At 52.8% G+C, this 19,233-nt stretch overlaps 1 protein-coding gene and 2 non-coding genes across 12 annotated transcripts in view; 1 reads left to right on the top strand and 2 right to left on the bottom strand.

Moving 5' to 3' along the window:
• Positions 1-1,674: 1,674 nt before the first annotated feature.
• LOC104846329 (Fc receptor-like protein 5) overlaps positions 1,675-19,233 on the top strand; it is an 84,209-nt gene continuing 66,650 nt past the window's right edge. For 9 of the 10 annotated variants that reach the window (XM_064282867.1, XM_064282865.1, XM_064282864.1 and 6 more), the window contains exons 1-4: positions 1,677-1,820; positions 2,252-2,272; positions 2,595-2,852; positions 6,309-6,563. In XM_064282867.1, the coding sequence (XP_064138937.1) occupies positions 1,736-1,820; positions 2,252-2,272; positions 2,595-2,852; positions 6,309-6,563 (619 nt within the window). In that variant the 5' untranslated portion in view covers positions 1,677-1,735. Of the gene's footprint in view, positions 1,821-2,251; positions 2,273-2,594; positions 2,853-6,308; positions 6,564-19,233 lie in introns of all 10 variants that reach the window. The other variant, XM_064282860.1, reaches the window with a different exon arrangement.
• On the bottom strand, positions 11,125-11,195 carry TRNAG-GCC (transfer RNA glycine (anticodon GCC)). Its single transcript has one exon. It is a non-coding gene; the product is annotated as a tRNA-Gly (tRNA).
• Positions 16,777-16,847, bottom strand: TRNAG-GCC (transfer RNA glycine (anticodon GCC)). The gene has a single exon. It is a non-coding gene; the product is annotated as a tRNA-Gly (tRNA).

Raw genomic sequence — 19,233 nt, forward strand, 5'->3', positions numbered from 1 at the left:
CTAATCTGTAGCCACCGATTTCACATAAGTTTCACCACATCTGAAGCACATGTGAAATCGGTCACTACAGATTAGTAAGTAAGCACAAATAAGTCTGTGCTTACCTTACTTTTTTTTTTTTTTACCTTACTGAGTAATCCACCCCTGAATACAACAATAATCCCTGCCTCTCTCCTAGGGTTTTCACAAGGGCAAAATGAAATGGTACACGATCGACAGGTTTCTCTATAAAGCAGACTGTAAAGATGGTGATGTGGCAGCATCAGACCTCCTCTAACTTCACAAGGGGAAAGGAGAATCAAGATCAGTAGTCTAAGGCTGATTCCTATGAGGTGGAGGTCAGACATCACTCCTCTCTCCAACCTTATTAGCAATTCTGACACCAGCTGTCCCTCCCATGGCACTCTCTACATCTCTGCTGGGCTTGATAATTCATTGCAATGGCCACACACACACACACACAAAACACACAACTCACAGACAATACTCACAATTATGGTGTTTATTAGGGAAGTAACAGTACAGTACAATTCAGAATCAGAAATGACTCAGCAAGACTAAAGGGGTGGGCCAGCCCTGGGGCAGGGACTGCAAGGCAGGAGGAAACAGGAAAGGTGGTAATAGAAAACCCAGGGTTGAGAAAGGAGGGTGTTGACACGTCCTGGTGTGGTTGACCAGTCGTACAGCAATGTGTGTACCAACTGTTTCATGAGAAACTAGTTTGTTCTGTAAACCTTCATCTAAAGTACAATAAAAAGAAAGAAAGAGGATAAAAAGAAAGAAAAAAAGAAATGACCCAGGATACAGTTCTTCCATCAGGACAGCCTCTTCTCAGCCGTATCTGCAGGCAGGCCCCTCTCTGGCCCTCACCCCTCGTTCCTCATCCTGGCTTAGGCAAGTGTTACAGAACTCTTTAGCTCTGCCACTAAGTGCCCCAAGGCACCACACTCCTCCAGTAAGCCTTGGCCCGAAGACACTCCACCCTCTAGCTCTATGGGTCAGCGAGCCCAGCTCCGCCACGTGCTCAGAGGCACCTTACTCTGCCGGCAACCCTCCTGCCCAAAGGCACTCAGCTTTATCTCTCCATGGGCCGGGAAGCCCACCGCACCATCTCCTGGCTGTCTCCTGGTTCTGCTGCCTCTGCTGCCACAGTTACTCTGCTGCTGCTTCTCGCCATCTCTGGTGTTACAGTTCTCTTTCTGTCTTCTGGGTTAGGAGGTTCTCAGCGCAGGGTACCCAGGTCCAAAGGACACGCTCCATTTGTACCTCTTTTTCTTGGTGGCAGCGAGCCCTTCCCCCACTTTCACCTCTGAGATGGCTCATTTTAAGCCGAGTGGGGTGGCAAAACTGACCAATCCCCTCTTTAGGTTCCATACACCTTGTTTGCGTGGTCCCATCTCCACAAATGTACCGTGTGCCTTATTTGCATTATTAGCAAGCTATCTAATCCCCTCGGTGGCCACAAGTACCTCATCTGCATAGTCCCACTCAGTAATTTGGTGGTAGGTAGAGGAGCATGGAGGGATAGGCCATACAAAAAGAATCCATTGCACCACACAGATTCAACTTCCAGTTTCACTTATGACTGAGAGGTCAGCAGAAATAGAATGTGGTGACTGCGAAAACTTACGTAAGAATCTGGTGACTGAGAAAACCTACATAAGAGCATGTACAGTTCCCTCCTCATTTCTCCGCTCATCTTCTAAACCCCAGTGGACTCTGGCCCAGCTCTGGGATGACTTTTGAGACCCAGGTGTTTCAGGATTTGCATCCTGGCAACTTGTGCCTGCTTCAGCCACTGACGGCTTTGCTGCTGCTGGGTGAGTGAGGTCATTCTTTAGAAGGCAATTTCAACCACTCCTACCGCCCTGACTCCAGGGACCAGTGTGGTGAGGAGCAGGCACTGGAAGCTGGGAACAGATTGAGAGGGGAGAGAGGACCCTGAGTTCTTACTGCTCCACTGGTTCCTAAAGTCAGAATTCAGAGATACTTCCTGAGTCCCTAGGAAGCCATTCTGCACAAAATATTCATGGTAATTTGTAGCCATGTGAAGAGACTGGGTGAAGTTAACGAGGATGTGAGAAATGAGTGCTGGTATAAGAGATCAGCTGGGAACAGGGTCTTGAGATGGGTCCTGTGGAAAGAAGGAAGCTAAGATCACATCTCCCTGGTCCTCCTCCACACACACAACTAAGTGTGCTCTCATTGTCTTCTTCTGTTCTACATTAACCCTCTCTCTTCTCTTTTACAGCTTCTGCAGATACACGAGCTGGTAAATTTACTCTTTGCTTTCTTGGATTGATGGTGTTATTCCCTCACAATGTGATGCTGTATTTACTACGTAGGAAAATGTCTGTTCTACCAAGAATCAGGTTCAGGTTCAGCATGGGCTGTTCCCTCATTTCGGTGTGCCCTGAGATTTGACTCTTGATGAGATTCCCACTGGATTCACCAAAGACCTGATGATCCAAGGGAATGATCTTTACTTGGGTCTATAGCAGTTCACTCTGGCCCTTGATCTCCTCTGGGAGCTACTTTGGAATCAACGGTGCCCCTAAACTTATTCACACTCTTTTCTGCCCTCTGCTCCTCAGAAGATCTCCCGAAGGCAGTGCTGAACCTTGAGCCCCCATGGATCAATGTGCTCCAAGACGACTATGTGACTCTGAAGTGCCATGGGGCCCACACCCCTGCAAAAAGTGCCACCCAGTGGTTCCACAGAGGAAGCCCCATCCCAGCTCAGGTCCAGCCCAACTACGGCTTTAAGGCTACTATCAACGACAGCGGGGAGTACAGATGCCAGACAGGCCAGACCAGCCTCAGCGACCCTGTGCAGCTGGACGTGGTTCCCGGTCAGTGGAGGGGAAACTGGGGAGGGTCTGGGAGGATAAGGAGAGATGAAATCTGCTTACATTGCAGAGGTTTCCAGAAAAGGGGGTGGAGGAGCCTGTTTACTGGGAACCAGTGCTGTGAATTGTTGGAAGCAGTGTTGGGAAGTTGGAGTTGTTGGAAGCATGTGTGGTGGGGTGGAAATATCTATGAAGTTCCTCAGAATATGTTAGTTATTTTTGCTTCAGTGCTCATTGACCATGAAGGTTACAAGGCCACAGATAGGCAGCTGAGTGTGAGAGACACAATAAATCCTCACTCCATAAAAAAATACTGCAGTATGATAAAGCGGAGGGGTTGGAGGCAAAGAGACCTGCAAAGGCCCTGTGCTGGCAGTGTGCTTGACATATGTGAGAAGCAAATAGGAGGCCATCTGACCGGAGTACAGGAGGCTGCAGGGAGGAAGCCCATCTGGCAACAGGAGCTCAGAGGTGGGAGGAGGGGGAGAAGATTATGTAGAGGCCTGTAGGCTGTTGCCACGATTTTGACTTTTCTTCCTGAATGGGATGAAAATTCATTAGATGGTTTTAATTAAAGAAATTACATGATCTGACTTAGGTTTCTATAAATATCTCACAGTGTACAGCTTAATAGACTCTGCAGAGAAAACCAGCTGCCTTCCAGGTGATTCTGACTCATGTTGGCCCCATGCATGTCAGAGTAGAACTGTGCCCTGTAGGGTTTCCAGTGGCTGATTTTTTGAATGTAGCTCACCGGGACTTTCCTCTCAGATGCCTCTGGGTGGACTCAAACCTCCAACCTTTCATTTAGCAGCTGAGCCCGTTAACCGTTTGTGCCACCCAGGAGTCCAAGTGAAAAATCAGCCATTGGAAACCCTAAAGAGCATATTCCTACTCCAACAGACATGGTCACCATGAGTCAACTCAATAGCAACTGTTTAACTGGTAGAGAAAATACACTAGACACTATATCTCTCTCCCCACTCCTGTCAATGTTTGAAAATATGAGTGCATTTATACTGTACTTTATTCCAACTCTACCTTGGTGAATAAACCCTGAAGATGGTCACATGTGAGCACCCAGTGTCTTTAATTCCCCTGTTTAATACCAGGCAAAAATGGCATGGTGGAGGCATCTGCTCTCCTCTAACTTCACAAGGGGGAAGGAGAGTCCAAGGCTGATTCCTATGAGACAGAGGCCAGACCCTCCAACCTTTTTACCAATTCTGACACCAACAGTCCCTCCCTCAGCACTCTCTACTTCTCTGCTGGGTTCCATAATTTGTTGCAATGGCTACACTGAACTCACAGACCATGCTCACAGCTATGGGGTTCGTTAGAGAAGTAACAGATTATAATTCAGGTTCAGGAAAGCTCAGGACACAGTTCTTTGATCAAGACAGCCTCTCCTCAGCCACACCCCCAGGCAGGTCTCTCTCTGACCCTGGCCCCTCTGCCCAGCCTCTGCCCTGCTCAGGCAAGTGTTATAAAGCTCTTTTAGCTCTGCCAATAAGTGCCCAGACACACCGCACTCCTCCAGTGAACGCTGGCCTGAAGGTGCTCAGCCCTAGCCTTGTGGGTTGGCAAACCTAGCTCCACCAAGCACTTGGAGGCACCCTACTCTGACAGCCAGCCTCCTGACTGAAGGTGCTCGACTTCCTTGCTCCACGGACTGGAAGTTTACAGCACCATCTCCTGCTGGTCTCTTATTGGTCTCCTGTCAGTCTCCTGGTTCTGCTACCTCTGCTTCTTGCCATCTCTGGTATTATAGCTCTCTCTGTTTCCTGGGTTGAGGAGGTTCTCAGTGCAGGGATCCTGGATCCAAAGGATGCACTCTGCTCCTGCCTCTTCTTCTTGGTGGTCACAGGGTCCCCTCTGTCCACCTCTGGGATGGCTCGTTTTAAGCCTAGCAGGGTGGTGAAACTGACCAATCCACTTGTTAGGGTTCCATATACCTTCTTTGCATTGTCCCACCCCCAAAAGGGTACCATGCACCTTATTTACATTATTAGTAGGCTATCCAATTCCCTTGGTAGGCCATAAGCACCTCATTTGCATAGTCCCACCCAGTCATTTGGTGAGAGTTACAAAGACCATGGCTAGAAGGGCCATATTAAGTCATTCACTGCACTGCATGCCAGGAGCATGATTTTTGTGGTCTTTAAAGACTCCTGTACCAGAGAGATGCTGGCAGTGGAATCACTTTCTGTTGATGGTACTCTGTTGAAAAGGGAGTAAATGTTGCCTCAACCTCAGAGACCTGCCCAATATACATCATCTCTTCTCTGCTCACATTGCCTCCCCCAAAACAGCTGATGCTACTTCTAGGTTTTCCTGAGAAAGCGTAAAAATATAGATAATAAAAATTTAGATCTGAAGATTTCTTAGAAAGAAACCACCTAGTTCCATCCCTCCATTGTATAAGAAATTAAGCCTATGAGACCCAAAACCCCCAAGTTAATGGCAGAGCCAAAATTAGAATTCTGATTCCTCTTTTATGCTCTCTCAACAATACCTTGCCTTTCATACACAGAATACTGTTTCCTTAAGTAAGTGAGTTTTCATTTAAGATATAATAAATTCTATTTCTTTTTTGTGGTAAATAGAGCAATTTAATTTTTTTCTCTGCTAAGTTTACAGACTTGACCTCCGAGGTGGCTGAGTTTTGCAATCTAATTACTCTGCCACCATTGAGATTAGGGGTGGATGGGCAGCAAGGAGGGGAGAGCGATTTCAAATTTAAAAGCTTTATTTAATGCTCCTTTTGTCCAGAGTCACAATTGAACACTGAATTCAAAAGGTCATATATTTTCAGTCCTTATATGGATGTAGAAAAATTCCATTCAGGGTGAGGTCTTCTTAAGGCTCTACTTCACAGCTAACAAAATTAATGGCTGCCCATCCTCACTTCCCAAATCTCCTTCGAAAGTTACCATTACTTTAGTAATCACCAGACCACAAATGCTGTCTCCGCAATGAACTGAAGGTTTCACGTCCTGTTCTGTAACGTCTAAGTTACGGAAATGTGGTTATTTCCCTACGACAGCATAACATTTTTAATTCCTCAAAATTGCTACACACACAGCTCCCCCCGCCCCCCCGCCCCAGTCCCTGCTGTTCGTCTTTGGAACTTCTGAAAATGTTTAGGCTTCAGAGGTCTCAGAGACATAAGACCGTATTTTGCCTGTAAGACAATGCTCACATCTGCCATGAAGCATCTTCAGTTACCTCTGCTGTTCGTCTTTGGAACTTCTGAAAATGTTTAGGCTTCAGAGGTCTCAGAGACATGAGACCGTATTTTGCCTGTAAGACAATGCTCACATCTGCCATGAAGCATCTTCAGTTACCTCTGCCTGACAGCCTTTCAAGTTCTGTGAGTAACGTAGTCCTGAACATGAGGCAGTGAGGGCCTTGGAATCCAGTCTTGGAATTTTTTCTTCCCATGTCTGTGTCTTTCAGACTGGCTCCTGCTCCAGACCCGTCAGCTGGTGTTTCAGGAAGGGGAGCCCATCATGCTGAGGTGCCACAGCTGGAAGAACAGGCCCCAGTCTGATATCACGTTCTTCCAGAATGGAAAATCCATGATATTTTTCAATAAAAATACCACCTTCTCCATTCCACGAGCAAACCACAGTCACAGTGGAGATTATCACTGCACAGCAATGATAGGGGACAAGCTGAAGACATCAAGGCCTGTGACCATCACTGTCCAAGGTGAGACCCAGGGACTGTATGCATGGGGGATGGACATCTCTGTTTAAGGAGCTTCAGGCCTTGGAATGATGGGTAGGAAGGAGATTACAGATCTTTTTCAAACTTCGGTACCTGTGTTCTCCTGAGTGGGCCTCTTTGACATCAGTGGGAACCCTGAAAGTCCTAGCTTGACCTGATTGCTATGTGGATACACAGCTCTGTTCCAGCTCATTCCCCAGAAACTATAGAAATGGGTGTCATTCACTTGGAGTTTTAACTCTCACAGGATAGAAGCCACCTTTTCCTCCTCACAAACACATATACCAGATATGGTCACCCTCCCCCCTTTTCACCTCATTCAAACCATTCCACTTTGTCACATGTCCCTATATCTTCTAGGATTCTGAGGCTCGTACCTTTCTATTGACCCTCTCAGCCTAGACACAGACTTTAGCTCAGGGAAGCCGTGTTGGCATGAGAATCTCTTCCCACCTACAAAGAACCAGGTCTGTGCCTGTCCTTGAGAAAATGTGCATTGTGGAATCCTCATCATGTCTTTTCAGGGGGCATCACAAGCTTGTGCCAGACTAGTGTTGGTCAGTGACCACCACCTTGTCCTAGGTTCCGAGGAGATTAGGTGAAGATGTGTTGATGTGGTCAATGGATTGCCTACTTCAATGTCTTCCAAAGGCTGTTCCCCAGGCACATTGCTCCCTGAGAGGGTTTTCAGGATAAAAGGTCCTCTGGTCAAATTAACGGGAAACACGCCGCATACTCTGTTCCTTTCCCTATAGATTCACAATGTACGTGAAAGGCTTCAAGAAACCCTGTTGTGAAAAAAGAAAACTTAAAAAAAATTTTTTTATTGTGCTTTAGGTGAAAGTTTATCAAAAGAAAACTTTTAAACTATATTCACACATAATTTTCCAAACTTAGGTGGCCACAGAACCTTTTTCCTCTGTAACTTCTATCAATGTCTCTCAGAAGAGATGTGTCCAAGGTCAGCCTTTGGAAAATGCTGATCCAGTGCTTTATCTGGGAAGGCAGAAGGTGAGGGAATCCTCTGAAGACTTCCTGGCCTACCTGTCTGCTTTGGGCATTGACCTCAGCCCCTGGTTTAGGTGATTTTACCAAGATTCCCTACTGGGGACCTCACTGTTTATTCCAAATTTCCACCTTAATGCCTCTCATTTTTCTTATCCCTCTGCCTCTCCTACTAGGTTCTGGAATTCCACTCCTCTCACCATTCTTTCTACATTGGTACCAAATCATTTTCTTCCTGGCGATAGGACTGCTGTTTACAGTGGACATGGGCCTGTATCTCTTTTTGCATAGAAACCTTCAAAAGTTATTGGATGACGGGACTAACAGCAATGTCAGATGGAGCAAGGGCCCTCAGTACAAATGATCCTTCATCCTATGGAGTGATAGTAGTGGCAGCAACTCTTCAGGCCATACCTTTCCTTCTTTCATAGCCCCTCCAGACAACAACCTTGGCTAAGGAGCCTCCACCCATCCCTTAGCCTTCAGGAAAAGGAAGGGCCTGTGATCTCCAGAGCTAAGTCCCAGCAGGCCCCACTCTTAGCCCCGAGTGCTGAAGGTCACAGTCTGCCCAGCTCTATAAGGACTCACATCAAGTGTATTTTCACTGACTCTGGACAGAGGCTCCTCCAATACACAAAACCTCAGTAAATTCTGCTTCAAAATATATCCAGCAATCTGACCACTTCTCAGTTCTCTACCACTACTACCTTGGTCCAAGACACCATCATCTCTCACCTGCATTACTGTAATATCGTCCTAACCAATCTCCCTGCACTCACCCTTGCCACCTTATTCTCATTCTCATCACAACAGCCAGAGTGTTCTTTTTAAAATGTGTGCTATGTCTGTCATGTCTTTGCTCAAAACAATGTAATAGCTTCCCATTTCACTTAACGCTAAAGCCTTTGTAATATTTACAAAGCGCAGCAACATCTTGTTCCTCACTGCCTCCCTGAGCTCATCTCCTACTGCTCTTCTTTGCTCACTCTTGCTCTTCCTTGAATGCACTAAGGATACTTCTGCCCAGGGCCTATGTCCTTTCCTGTTTCTGGGATGTTCCTTCTCACAGATATCCATGAGGCTTGCTGCATCACGTCCATTAGGTATTCACTCAGATGTCACTTTATTAGTGAGGCCTCCTTGACCATCAATATAATTCCATTTCCCCCATGCTCCTAATTCTCTTTTGCTCTATTTTCCTCCAGTGTACTTATCACCAACTGATGTAGTCTATGTTTACTTGTTTAGTTGTTTGTTCTCTGACTCATCCCCTGCCATTAGAATATGAGCTCCATGAGAGCTAGGCCTTTGTTTTATTCACCATGATATACTCAGAGCCTAAGTCAGTGTCTGGCAAATGAAAAAGTGCTCAATAAATACTTGTGGAATGGGTAGATTCTTAGCATTTGAAATCAGACACTTTTAAAGCTGGAAATTCCTTAGAAACCATGTAGTTCAATCTTTTCATTTTAAAACTGAGGAAGCTGTGGCCCAAATAGGTGAAATGACTTTCTCAAGGACATACAGGTAATTGGTGTCACAAATCTCTAAATATACAGTTTGGGATCATATTATACATTTTGTTCTACAACTTGTTTTTTCCTTTTTTTTTTTTAACTCAATATTGGATCATGAGCATCCCTCCACTTCACAATGTCTAAGTGATTAATGTCTGCTCTATTTTTTAAAGGTTCTCAAACCCAGTTATTAAACATAAACAGATATGTTTAAGTGTATGTATAAAATTTACCCTCTATATGTAAGCTCCTCTATGCTTAAACCTCTCTGAGTAGATAGAAATAAAGTCATGAACGGCTCATTGGAAGCATACCTGTATGATGTGGTTAACATCCATGCACAGAGGTGCCTGCTTTAGGGCTACACTTGAGACTCTTGGGAGAGACTGAATGGGGTTTGGAGGCAGCTGAGAGCTGGGAGAGAGGGTTAGGAGAGCCAGGATGGGTACATACCCCTCCAGGTCTCCAGGACCGCAGGTCAGACTACCTTTATCCTTCTGAGGCGAGGGCCTTTCTCTGGCAGGCCCCTGGCTAAAATCTCCCTGACACCATATTCTCCTAAAACAAAAATAAATCTAAATCCATTGCTATCAACTCCAACTCAGCAGAACTGCCCTACAGAGTTTCGAAGGAACAGCTGCTGGCAGATTCAAACTGCCAGTCTTCTAGTTAACAGCCAAGCTCTTAACCACTGTGCCACCAGGACTCCCTGTTCTCCCAGGAATGTGGCTTCAGCCCTAACCGCCTCCGAACGGCCTTAGAACAAGCTGGGGGAACCTGGAACTTTCTGGCCATTTCTCAAGTTTCTGCGACACCGAGTCAGAGGCGGGAGAGGCCTGCGTACCTCTTGGCTGGGGGGAGAAGGCGCAGGAAGGCTCACGGCGGCCCGGGCCACAGGAGGCGGGTCTCCAGCAACAACACAGCAGAAAGGAGTTTGAAGTTGACAGCTTCTCTCTCTCAGAGTTATAAAATATGTCCCTTCTCTTTTGAGGATGGTTTTATTTTTCACACTTCCTTTTTTCCTAGACCAATCACCTTCACAGCAGAGTTGATCTCTCTGGCAGCACACTCAGCCAACTGATTCTCACCAATACACTGGGAAACGGTTGACCAGGATACCTTGTCCAGAGGCCCAATTGATCCCTGCATTTTGACTCTCTCCGTCTGTCCTAAAGCACCTCCCGCCCCAAGCTTCCCAATGGGTTCGAACCAGAGAAAGGGATTTTCATTTCTCTTTTTTAAAATTAGCACTTTCCTTTGAACCAGGCAAGTAACACATTAAATAAAAATCAACTTTAAGTCCTCTAAAGTAAAATATTAGAATCTACTACGTCCTTCAGTGCGGCTATCCTCCTTAGTACAGTGGGATCCCCGCCTGACACGCGGGAGACACCCTACAGGGAGGCTAAAAACGTTCTTGTTTTTTCTTCCTCAATTTCCACTTTCACCTTTCCGAAATGTCTCCTCCTTTTGGTTTCCAGGAGAAACCCAAACACCAGAAAGTTCAAATCAAATGTTCTGGTCTAAAGAAGGCGGGCCAGGGCAAAGACTGAGCTAGCAAGGCCGTAGGACTGATGTTGAATAGTGCAGTTTTACTGACCAGTGAACGCACGTGGCCGTCTGGCCTTTCGGGCGTAGGGGAACTGCGGTCTGCAGGAGGTCACTCTGCACCCGAGTCCTGGGCGCCGGCTCGGAGCTCGCTTAGGGCGTAGGGAAAAACCCCACCGTGCCTGCCTTTCAAAACGGCCTCTAGGGAGGAAGCTCCCCTGGGATACGAATGTGGGGAAGGGTCTCGGTAACAGGAGGGACATTCCCACATGCGTGCATTCTCCTCCCTCCCTGCTGCGCTCTCTCTAGGAAGGAGTAGCGGATTCTAAGGAAAGTGAATGGGTAAATGAGGGGGAAATCAAATCAAAAGAATCCAAATGCTGAGCCGAACGGATTTCGTTTATTTTAGGAAGATAAATCTTAAAATAGAAAATGGCTTAGAGTAATTCTGGAACGAAAACAAAACACTCAGCTGCATTGGCCGGGAATCGCACCCGGGCCTCCCGCGTGGCAGGCGAGAATTCTACCACTGAACCACCCATACGCTGCTGGCGTCTGGGCGCCTGGCTCCAGACTGTGCCCCTGCCCTGTTTTCGCTGGCCCGCCGCTGGGCTCAGGACGCTGCTCACTACCTGGCCAGAGCATCTGTCTCTCTGTTCCCCTAGAGCTAGGCAGGCGGCAGCGGCCAGCCCAGGGCCGGCGGCCTGGTGCGGGGGGCGGGGGGGGGGTAGGGGGGCGGGGTGGGCAAGGGGTCTGGGCCACGGACGTGGAAGAGAGGCAGGTGCCAGGCGTGTGGAGGGTCCTGGACGGAGGCGGAGGGAGAGAGGTAGTCCCTGCCCATCCCGTGGCTGGGAGGAAGCCTAGAGCCCGAAGGAGCCTGGTCGGCCAGCGCCAATCCCAGCCAGGCCAGGTGGCCTGTGGCGCGCAGAGGTGCTCACAGCTGTCCCGGCGGCGACCCCCGGCATGCACCCGCAGGGCCCCCTTGGGCGGCCAGTTTTCTCGCCCGTGCTTGGGGGTGTGGGCACAGGAGGTCCGGGAGCAAGGGAGCGGGACGCCTGCATCCTCCTGTGGCGGCTGCCTGCCAGCGGCGGGACGTCGGACAAAGTGGCCACAGCGGTCTGAGCCTGCGTTCCGCCCTCCGTCCTCCGGCCAGCCGCACTTCTTAGGATGCTCTGCTGGAGGGGGGTGGGTTGTGGAGCGGGAGGCGGCCAACCCATCGAAAGAGCTCTTCGGCAGCAGAGAGGTCGTTGGCGCGGTGGGTCTGCTCCCAGGTAGCAGCTACCCGCGTGGAACTGGGATGTGGCGCGCCCGAGGTGGGCCCGGCCCTGTGCCCGGCTCTGGCTTCTCCTCGCCAGCCGGTGGTGGGGCTGAAAATGCAGCGGCATGGCCGGTGTGGGGAGGCAAGGTCCCCAAACTCAACAAGCGCGGAGACCACGGGCTGAAGAGAGGGCGCAGCGGGTGTTAGTGGGAAGGGGATTCGGGGCGGGAGAGAGGAATGGGCAGGAGGCTGGTGTGGAAAGGGCGGGATGATGGCCAAGGTTTTGGGTGGTGTGGTGCTGCTTGCAGCAGCGCAGGGCAAAAGCGAGTTGCTGCTGTTCAGCGGGCAGAAAGTGGAGGACCACCGGGGAGGGCTTTCCACACGGGCCAGATGGAGCCCACAGACACACGCAGGCAAACGGGGCTAAAGACCAGGGGCGGATTAACCAGGAAGGCCGGTGAGCAGCGGCTTGCGTTGAGCCAGGGTCGCGCGCACGGGCGGGCTCCACTGTATTCGCTTCCTACTCTGTGGTGAGCAATTTCACGTGGGCTTCACCACATCCTTGCTGCGGTGGGGGAGCGGTGAGATCGTGCGCTGCAGATTGGTGGGAAGCCTAGCAATTGGGCCCCTGCCTCCCTTGCTTGTTGGGTAATCGGGGCCTGACAAAGCCGGAGGAAGAGGGAGAGGGTTAGGGAGAGGAAGAGGGAAAGGGCAAGGGTGGAGGGAGGACAAGGGTAAGAGAAATGAGATATCTGTGATGTGAAGTCTAAAGACCGGGGGAATGCGGGGGCAGGCAGGTAGGAGGGGTGCGTTTCATGGTGGGCAGTAGGGCTGGGGCTGGGGCTGGCTAAGAAGGCAGTTACCAGAGTCTTGTCAGCAGTGGGATTCGAACCCACGGCTCCAGGGGAGACTGAGACCTGAACAGAGCAAGTTAGACCACTGGGCCATTCCGATGGCGGGTGTGGGCGTGTCTCCGCTCCCCGGCTTGTGACGCCACGCGGCTGTGACGCCACGTGAACACGGGTGCCCTCGGCCGCTCCGCGAGCCTCATGAAGGGCCGTGCTGAGCGAAGGCACGGAGCCGAGCGCGAGCAAGGCCAGAGGACCCGGCGGGGTGCCCGGCCAACTCCCCCACGCACTGTCCCCCAGCCCCCACCAGCCGCTGCTCCGGTCTCAGTCCTCTGGTGATCTCTCGCGCCCACCAATGCCTCCGCGTCCTGGTAGAGGTTTTTGCCCGCTGACTCCTACTTGCTCCTCTGCCCTCTGGTATTTCCTACGAGGTCCCGCTGGGCGCTCGTGTTCTCTGTCTGCCGGAAGCCCCGGGAGCCAGGACAGCCTCTGGTGTGCGATGGCCAGGAGCGGACCTGAGGTCCTCGTTATGGCCACGCCTGCGCTTGCGTGTCCTGGCATTTTGGCCAGCTGCAAGGGCAAAGCTCGGCTGGGGGAGTCAAGCTTGTGATCGCCGAGACCCTTACCAGGGCTGCAGCTTTGAGACTGAGCAATGTTAGAAAGGAATTTTGGAATGTCCAACTGGCTGGGAGGCGGGGGAGGTCAAGGTGGGCTGATGGTTGTCAATGCGGAGGGGGAGGCACCGAAGGTGGGAGGAGAAATGTGAGACAGCAGCCGGCTGGGAAAGTGCACTTGCCCAACGGGTATGCTGTGGTTGCTAAATCGCACTCCTGCCCTCACCACAGAAGCAGGCTATATCGAGGCTTCAGATCAAAACTGTGTGACTATTGTAACCACTTCCCTATCCTTTATATTGTTTTAACTTCGGGGTAATTCCGCAGGTAAAAGTCATAAACAGGTTCTAAGAAAAACCAGCACCAGACCACCAGACATGCGCTGATAAATCAGGAAACTCTTGTCAAGGAATCAAAAGACTCAAGTCAAGAAAGGAAAAAATCACCGGACTTAACGTCATCTCTGGCAAGCCGGACCTATCTTAGAAGAGAAGGGTCCGTCAGCCGCTCCAGTGCAGATTCCTAGCCCGTTCCATAATGAATAATCAGCTAAAATCCTGAATACGTATAACTTCTTGCTTGTGCTTACTATGACGACCTCCTAAAACCTGACTTCCGCCTAGTTTCGGGGAGCTGCCTTGGCGACTCAAGTCCGGAGAAGCTCCTTTACCTGGCCAGCTAAATAAACGCTTACACTTTGCCTTAACAGCCGTGTCCGTTTCTCTGTTCAGACAGGCTGTGCAGAGCGGAGACCTGGACATGATCCGGTCTTAGTCGTGTTGGCCTGTTACAGCGGAGTCCCGGCGGCGGAGGGGCAGTGGCAGCACATACCCTTCCTCAACTCCCTAACACGACTGGTATTAGCAAGGCGCCAACAGATCTCGGCGTGGACAGAAATTGACCGAGAACACCCCTACTCCCGCCCCCCGGATTGTACGACCCATGCATTGTATCCCACTCCTGCCTTACCGCATACCTATCCAGGCGTCCGGCCCTCCTTCCACCCGAGCGTCCCTCTTGTTAACTCATCGATGATGCCGCGCCTGGTAGATGGCAGACGGCAGTCATCCGCCTCTTGCAAGGCCTGCGGGCAGAGAGAGTCTAATATTTGCTTCAAGACTCCTTCTCTTAGAAATAAAGTTTGCACGCACGGAAACGCACAAGCCTCACGCCAGACAGTCGTTCCTTGGGTATCTTCGTGGTTCTCTTCCCACTCACCTCCCCTTCCCGCTCTCTCTGTCTTTAATTGTGGTGAAAGTATACTTAAGACAGAATATATCATTTTCACCATTTCTGAGTGCAGAATTCAGTGGCTTTAAGGACGTTCGCCGTCTTTTCTAACCGCCACCATTTCCACTTTTTTTTTTTTTAGTCATTCCCAAACCAACCCTGTTCCCACATAATGAGGGCCTCCTGTTTCCCCTTCCCGGCTACCCCGGGAAACGTCTATTCTCCTTTGTTGATCTGGGAAGTTACCTGTTATACAGACGCGACGAAAGTAAAATCATACAACGTTTGTTGTTTTGGGTCTGGTTTACTTGACTCGGCGAATGTCTTCAAGGTTCATGCCTGTTGTGGCATGAGCATAACTTCATCCCTTGGGGTGGCCGTTCACGGGATTTGAAGAAAGAGATGGCTTTTGAAAAGGGCGATGGGGTGGATTCTGACTCCCGGCGACCCCATGTGTCTGAGAGTAGAACTGCACTCCGCGGGCTTCTCAGCGGCTTGGAATGTCAGGGCAGTAGAAGGCCAGGCATGGAAAGGCATAGCCTTGTGAGCAGGAACCCGTGTGATCATAGAGAAGCTTACTGTCACCCCAGGCACTTCCTTCCTGCCCCTGTTTTGTGAGTTGTGGATAGATGACCGCAGTGGAGGAAGCTGGCTGGTTGTTCGGGTGGCACGACACAAAGGACAGGGAAAGGTGAGGGAAACCCAAAAGAGGGGACAGACGTGTCCTGAGTGCTGGCAGGTGGGAGAAGGAGTCCAGGTGTCAGAGTGTCCAAGCCGCCCTAGGGCAGGAGGGGGCGTAGCGAGTGCGGCCGCCCAGTCAGGTGCCGGCGCTGCAGAGGCTTGGGGGCTTCGGAGCATTATGCCAGGCCAGTGTGGAGATGAGGGTGGGGACATGGGAGGGGCGGGAGCGACCCTGGGGATGCCGGGGGTGGCCAGCCCGGTGGATGTGCGTCATCAGGGCAAGGCAAGGTGTTCGTGTGATAGAGGTCTGTGGTGGCGGGTCAGGCGGAGGCTGGAAGGACCACTAGATGGCTAGCTGGGGGGCGGGGGTGGGGGGGAGTGTTGGGAGGGTGGGCTTAGGTCCCACCCAGATCCAAGGGCACGTCATGAGACTGGACCCGGCCAGACAAGGTTGCCCGCGGTGCTGTGCCTGAAGTCAGTCAACCTAAAGAGTGGGAGGTTGATTGGGGGCAAGGGTGCTGTCGAGAGAGAGCCAGCGTGAGACAGGGACCGGGAGACAGAGAGGGAGACAGAGATAGAGACAGAGACGGACGGGCAGAAGAGGGAGCGAGAAACAGACAGACACACAGAGAGACACGCAGAGAGAGATTAGAAGAGAAGGGAAGAGAGAAAAACGTCTGGAAAAGGCCGTGAGGTCTTAGGGCGCGCGACTGGCCCAGAGGCTTAAACGTCCCTTTGTCAGGACACGGGAGTGCGTTAGGTGCGCGTTTGGGGCACCGTGGGGTGCGGTGGGGTGGGACGGGGGACTCAGTGGAGATTGAAAGAGGCCCGAGCAACAGATGCCTCCAGTGACCTTTGGCCAAAAGTTTGGATCGTGGTAAGGGGGAGGCGGGCAAGGAAGGGGCGTGTTTACCACTGTGTTGTGGAGGAGTGGGCTAAAGTGACTGTACTGACATGACTTTCATTTTCTCGTGCGCGATGATGACCAGGACATGGTAGGGGAGCGTAATGCGTTGCTTTTCCGAGTATGGATCCGGCCGTGCGACTTCCTTGGTAATGGTCCAGCAAGGATGGTGTCATTTTGGGAGCGTGGCCAGGAAGGGTGGTGAGATGGGAAGAGGCATGGAGTCCCCGCAGCCAAAGCCCGCGTGTTGCACGGTGGTCCTCTGTGAAGTGAAACGTGTGGCTAAGGTTTCGTCAGGGTGATGAAGAGAAAAGGGTGGCTGCCCGGGAGAAGTGTTGGGGTAGAGCCCACTGGCGGTCGGCGCCGGAGCGCGGTGTGCTTTCGGCCCCAGGGTGTGGGAGAGGCGCAGGGCGCTGGCACACTGGTGGGCTGCAGGTGGGAGCGGAGCCCCAGGGCTCTGGGAGAGTTGCCCCGAGTGTAGTAGGAGAGCCAGAGCAGAGCAGAGCAGAGCAGAGCAGAGCAGAGCAGAGCAAGCACTGAGCAGGCGGCGGTGTGAATTGGGGCAGAGCGACCAAAAGGGGACAGGGGACTGCATGGGCCGGGAATCGAACCCGGGCCTCCCGCGTGGCAGGCGAGAATTCTACCACTGAACCACCCATGCGCTGCCGGCGTCCGGGCGGCTGGCTCCAGCCTGTGCCCCTGCCCTGTCTTCGCTGGCCCGCCGCTGGGCTCAGGACGCTGCTCACTACCTGGCCGGGGCGTCTGTCTCTCTGCTCCCCTAGAGCCAGGCAGGCGGCGGCGGCCAGCCTGGGGCCGGCGGCCTGGTGCGGGTGGGCGGGACGGGCGGGCAAGGGAAGGGGTCTGGGCGACCGACGTGGAAGAGAGGCAGGTGCCAGGCGTGTCGAGGGTCCTGGACGGAGGCGGAGGGAGAGAGGTAGTCCCTGCCCATCCCGTGGCTGGGAGGAAGCCTAGAGCCCGAAGGAGCCTGGTCGGCCAGCGCCAATCCCAGCCAGGCCAGGTGGCCTGTGGCGCGCAGAGGTGCTCACAGCTGTCCCGGCGGCGACCCACGGCATGCACCCGCAGGGCCCCCTTGGGCGGCCAGTTTTCTCGCCCGTGCTTGGGGGTGTGGGCACAGGAGGTCCGGGAGCAAGGGAGCGGGACGCCTGCATCCTCCTGTGGCGGCTGCCTGCCAGCGGCGGGACGTCGGACAAAGTGGCCACAGCGGTCTGAGCCTGCCTTCCGCCCTCCGTCCTCCGGCCAGCCGCACTCCTTAGGATGCTGTGCTGGAGGGGGTGGGTTGTGGAGCGGGAGCCGGCCCACCCATCGAAAGAGCTCTTCGGCAGCAGAGAGGTCGTTGGCGCGGTGGGTCTGCTCCCAGGCAGCGGCTACCCGCGTGGAACTGGGATGTGGCACGCCCGAGGTGGACCGGGCCCTGTGCCCGGCTCTGGCTTCTCCTCGCCAGCCGGTGGTGGGGCTGAAAATGCAGCGGCATGGCCGGTGTGGGGAGGCAAGGTCCCCAAACTCAACAAGCGCGGAGACCACGGGCTGAAGAGAGGGCGCAGCGGGTGTTAGTGGGAAGGGGATTCGGGGCGGGAGAGAGGAATGGGCAGGAGGCTGGTGTGGAAAGGGCGGGATGATGGCCAAGGTTTTGGGTGGTGTGGTGCTGCTTGCAGCAGCGCAGGGCAAAAGCGAGTTGCTACTGTTCAGCGGGCAGAAGGTGGAGGACCACCGGGGAGGGCTTTCCACACGGGCCAGATGGAGCCCACAGACACACGCAGGCAAACGGGGCTAAAGACCAGGGGCGGATTAACCAGGAAGGCCGGTGAGCAGCGGCTTGCGTTGAGCCAGGGTCGCGCGCACGGGCGGGCTCCACTGTATTGGCTCCCTACTCTGTGGTGAGCGGTTTCACGTGGGCTTCACCACATCCTTGCTGCGGTGGGAGAGCGGTGAGATCGTGAGCTGCAGATTGGTGGGAAGCCTAACAATTGGACCCGTGTGCCTACCTTGCTTGTTGGGTAATCGGGGCCTGACAAAGCCGGAGGAAGAAGGAGAGGGTTAGGGAGAGGAAGAGGGAAAGGGCAGGGGTGGAGGGAGGACAAGGGTAAGAGAAATGAGATATCTGTGATGTGAAGTCTAAAGACCGGGGGAATGCGGGTGCAGGCAGGTAGGAGGGGTGTGTTTCATGGTGGGCAGTAGGGCTGGGGCTGGGGCTGGCTAAGAAGGCAGTTACCAGAGTCTTGTCAGCAGTGGGATTCGAACCCACGGCTCCAGGGGAGACTGAGACCTGAACAGAGCAAGTTAGACCACTGGAACATTCCGATGGCGGGTGTGGGCGTGTCTCCGCTCCCCGGCTTGTGACGCCACGCGGCTGTGACGCCACGTGAACACCGGTGCCCTCGGCCGCTTCGCGAGCCTCAGGAAGGGCCGTGCTGAGCGAAGGCACGGAGCCGAGCGCGAGCAAGGCCAGAGGACCCGGCGGGGTGCCCGGCCAACTCCCCCACGCACTGTCCCCCAGCCCCCACCAGCCGCTGCTCCGGTCTCAGTCCTCTGGTGAACTCTCGCGCCCACCAATGCCTCCTCCTCGTCCTGGTAGAGGTTTTTGCCCGCTGACTCCTACTTGCTCCTCTGCCCTCTGGTATTTCCTACGAGGTCCCGCTGGGCGCTCGTGTTCTCTGTCTGCCGGAAGCCCCGGGAGCCAGGACAGCCTCTGGTGTGCGATGGCCAGGAGCGGACCTGAGGTCCTCGTTGCGGCCACGCCTGCGCTTGCGTGTCCTGGCATTTTGGCCAGCTGCAAGGGCAAAGCTCGGCTGGGGGAGTCAAGCTTGTGATCGCCGAGACCCTTACCAGGGCTGCAGCTTTGAGACTGAGCAATGTTAGGAAGGAATTTTGGAATGTCCAACTGGCTGGGAGGCGGGGGAGGTCAAGGTGGGCTGATGGTTGTCAATGCGGAGGGGGAGGCACAGAAGGTGGGAGGAGAAATGTGAGACAGCAGCCGGCTGGGAAAGTGCACTTGCCCAACGGGTATGCTGTGGTTGCTAAATCGCACT

Source organism: Loxodonta africana, chromosome 3 (genome assembly GCF_030014295.1).
Source record: "Loxodonta africana isolate mLoxAfr1 chromosome 3, mLoxAfr1.hap2, whole genome shotgun sequence".
NCBI classification, from domain to species: Eukaryota; Metazoa; Chordata; class Mammalia; order Proboscidea; family Elephantidae; genus Loxodonta; species Loxodonta africana.